Here is a 4,063-nt window from a genome sequence, read left to right on the forward strand (position 1 = left end):
AACATTTTGCTATTATTTGAGATTTGTTTTTAAGGTAATGTGACTGGCAGGATGTTTTCAGATTACAATAGGCAAAACTTGATCTCAGTTAAAACGGTCAGACAAAAGACATATTTTTCTTTTGAGCGTTTTAACAAAGATAAATTTTGCTGATTTTATTTTAAGTTCATCCGAAGGTTTCTACGCTTTCGATGGGCCATTGCCAAGCGGATGTTTGGTAAACCTTGACCTTTTGCAAACCTTTAGAAAAATCGTTAACAAGAATATTTTTCCGATGATAATAACAATGACGCCTAAGAACTACTAAAATTTGCTGTTTATCTCTATGGCTTGGAATAAAGTGATAATCTACAGCGATAAAAACAGTCCCCGCAGCTATTGGGCAAATAACTGTTTGTCCAAATGTTAGACTATAGTTCACAGTGAAACAGACCCAGTAGTTGATACACCGGTTAGCTTCCTAAAAGACTCTCATAGTTGAGATATGGTTAACTAAAACAAACTTTGCGCATAAAAGTCTTACAAGATTGCAGATAAGCAGGTTGACATGAAGAATGGGAAGAAAATAGGGAAACAATAATTGAAACAGGTTTATAATTTTATCTTCTGCTTGCTTCCTCACTTTTATCATAAGTTGAACATGACATGTCACACATGGTACATATTGCATGTCACACAAAGTATTGGTTTCACGGACGTACATAGCCATATCTCAATATGAACATTTATAAGGTTTTAGATCCTGAACTGTGATAATTTACTTTAAAACAACCTTCATAGCTAATATATTTACCAGAACTATTCAATGAGTAAATATCCTGATGAGGGGAAGATAGTCAAGAGGTTCCTTTAAAGAATAGAGAAAGCATAATATTATTATGCTTTATTAGTTATCTCGAGGTGTTGAATGATGTTCTAAAAAAAGAATCAAGGAGATTGACCCACTAGAAGCTGAGATATAGACAGCCAAACACAGGTCTACCTAATAACGAATCAGAGGAAAACCCTTCGAAAATCCCGAAAACTGTGACGTATAAAATCGACTTAATGGTCATGTGCCGGAGTTGCGCACCCTTACCGCCGTTATGTATAATGATTGTTTTGGCTACGAGGTGTGAAACGCTTCTCGCGATAGTAAATAATTTACATACTAGCTCTGGTTTCTCAGGAAAATCATCCAAACATTGTGTGGTAAAGGCATTTGCCCACAATCCCTCGCCATGATTTTTTAAAGCAGAAGAGCAGATTTTGACTATTGTGCTTCAAATTTTAACTCGATCTCCACGGATATGCTCCGAAGATCATCTGTTCAACGAACGGCGCGTGTTTAGTCTATATGCGATATCCGCGATTGCAGTTTGTTTAGAATAAGAAATAGGAATGGGACTTTTTGTTCCTTCATCATTTTTCTACTGTGTATCTACTGCAGCATTCATTTGATTTTCATGATTATCGTCACTATTAACAGACTGGAAGTTCACTACAGCCATAATCTTAAAAAGACTAACTTGACCGTGCTGCTCTTGCTATAAGAAAAGAAAACGATAACTTTTCCTTTGATTTTTCTATTGATCTATTATCTTATCTATGATTATTTTTTATGATTTATATAATATTCATAATGCATATTATACAAAATAATAATATAACTGCGTATAGAATAAATGATGTAACTAATATAATTTGTAGAAAATTCCAAATGATAACCGAGATTGATGATTGATTTAATTGATTCTATTTATTAGCTATAGTTAAAAAATCTGAACAACGCTAAAGATGAGTCTGAATAGGGAAGCTAAGTAGGAGAACAACAAAACTAAGCTGAACTAGCAAGATAGCGAAATGTTGCGAAATAATAGATGCGTGTAATTATTTTATGCTAAAACTAATCTACACGTCAGAGGGACTGGTTCGGAATTCTAGGAGCGATGATTGTTAGGCCCAATTTGATTGTTCTATGCTTCCAGGGATTAAACCAATTAAAACGCCGTGATTGTTATAGGACAGCGCATTAGTTGGCTTAATTGACCAATGGCACACAAGTCGATTTCATACGTCATATATTGATGATTACCAAAACACTTTTGTTTTTTGGTAGACCTGTGTTTGGCTGGCTATATCTCAGCTTCTGGTTAGTCAATCTCCTTGATTCTTTTTTTAGAACATCAGTCAACACCTCAAGATGAATAATAAAGCATAATAATATTATGCTTTCTCTATTCTTTAAAAACAAAACTATTTTTATATATGATGCAAAATCACAGCATGTGTGTGGACCTCCCTGCACAGTGTGCACCCTTCATCACTCCTTTTAAATGCCCTTGACCCTCTAAAATCATCTAACAAACACTGGAAAAGAAACGAAATTTCTGGGATTCACAGTTTAGTGTAATCAGAATCATAACACTTTACATTTCAATGAGTTTGAAATGAGTTTGTTTTTGCAGGTAGAAAGCCTGAGTTTTTTGGCTCTTATATACCTCGGGCAGTTGTCAGCCCAACCACAAAAATCCTAAGTCCTTCTGAAGTACACTGGCAAGCACACTCTTCTCAACTTCCCCATCAGTGAGTATTGCAAGGAATTCTAATCGCTGAGTTGATTCCCCTAACTTGTTATATTATGTCTTGCACTTTTCTTGTCATGCACTTATTATGTCATGCCCCTGTCTTGTCATGCCCGTGTCCTGTCATGCCTTCATCCTGTCATGCCTTTGTCCTGTCATGCCCTCGTCCTGTCATGCCCTCGTCCTGTCTTGCACTTTTCCTGTCTTGCACTTTTCCTGTCTCGCTTTCGTCGTGTCTGGCACTCTTTGTGTCTGACACTCGTCGGGTCTGACACTCTTCGTGTCTGACACTTGTCCTGTCTGGCGCTCGTCCTGTCTGGCGCTCGTCCTGTCTGGCTCTCGTCCTGTCTGGCGCTCGTCCTGTCTGACGCTCGTCCTGTCTGGCGCTCGTCCTGTCTGGCGCTCGTCCTGTCTGGCGCTCGTCCTGTCTGGCGCTCGTCCTGTCTGGCGATCGTCCTGTCTGGCGCTCGTCCTGTCTGGCGCTCGTCCGGTCATGCGCTCGTCCGGTCATGCGCTCGTCCGGTCATGCGCTCGTCCGGTCATGCGCTCGTCCGGTCATGCGCTCATCCGGTCATGCGATCGTCTTGTCATGCGCTCGTCTTGTCATGCGCTTGTCTTGTCATGCACTTATGACATCATGCACTCATGATGCCATGCACTTATGACGTCATGCACTTATGACGTCATGCACTTATGACGTCATGCACTTATGACGTCATGCACTTATGACGTCATGCACTTATGACGTCATGCACTTATGACGTCATGCACTTATGACGTCATGCACTTATGACGTCATGCACTTATGACGTCATGCACTGGTCCTGTCAAGCCCTCGTCATGTCTCGGACTAGCCCCTTTGTGTAATTTATTTGTCCTGTCATGCACTGGTCTTGTCATGCCCTTGTCCTGTCATGCCATGTACTAGCCCTTTTATGCAATGTATTTGTCTTGTTTTACACTTACGATGTCATGCGCTGGTCATATCATACATTGGTCTTGTCATGTCATGCACTAGCCATTTTATGTATATAATTTGCTTGTCCTCTCTTGCATTTATGATGTCATGCACTGGTCCTGTTATGCACTGGTCCTTTCACGTACCTGTCCTGTCACCTACTTGTCCTGTCACATACTTTTCCTGTCACGTACTTGTCCTGTCATGTACTTGTCATGTCATGCGCTTGTTCTGTCATGCACTTGTCATTTCATGCACTAGCCTTTTTGTCATTCACTCGTCCTGTCTTACACTTTTGATGTCATGCACTTGTCCTGACATGGGTGTGTTCTGTATTGCATGTGTCTTGTCACGCATTTGTCCTGTAATGCGGTCTCTCTGTTATTTCTTGCACCAATCATATCACGCCCCTGTTCTGTCATTTTAAACCAGCGTGATGATGATTGCTGGTTAATTTTTATACTCGGATATTTTATGTTTTAACACAAACAGACGCAACACACTAAAAGTTAAATATATACATGTAGAGCATTTCACATCC

The 4,063-nt window shown here is 39.9% G+C and overlaps 1 protein-coding gene across 1 annotated transcript; it reads right to left on the reverse strand.

Annotated features, from left to right (window-relative positions):
- Positions 1-2,703: 2,703 nt before the first annotated feature.
- LOC137398394 (luc7-like protein 3) lies at positions 2,704-3,075 on the reverse strand. Its single transcript, XM_068084502.1, has one exon. It carries the CDS (start codon positions 3,073-3,075, stop codon positions 2,704-2,706), a length of 372 nt encoding a protein of 123 aa, XP_067940603.1.
- Positions 3,076-4,063: the final 988 nt, after the last annotated feature.

Source organism: Watersipora subatra, chromosome 6, assembly GCF_963576615.1.
Source record: "Watersipora subatra chromosome 6, tzWatSuba1.1, whole genome shotgun sequence".
In the NCBI taxonomy this organism is placed as follows: domain Eukaryota; kingdom Metazoa; phylum Bryozoa; class Gymnolaemata; order Cheilostomatida; family Watersiporidae; genus Watersipora; species Watersipora subatra.

What these genes read in the sequence shown, in the direction of transcription:
- LOC137398394 (XM_068084502.1), bottom strand. Translation starts at nt 3,075, where the DNA reads ATGACCGGACGAGCGCATGACCGGACGAGCGCCAGACAGGACGAGCGC.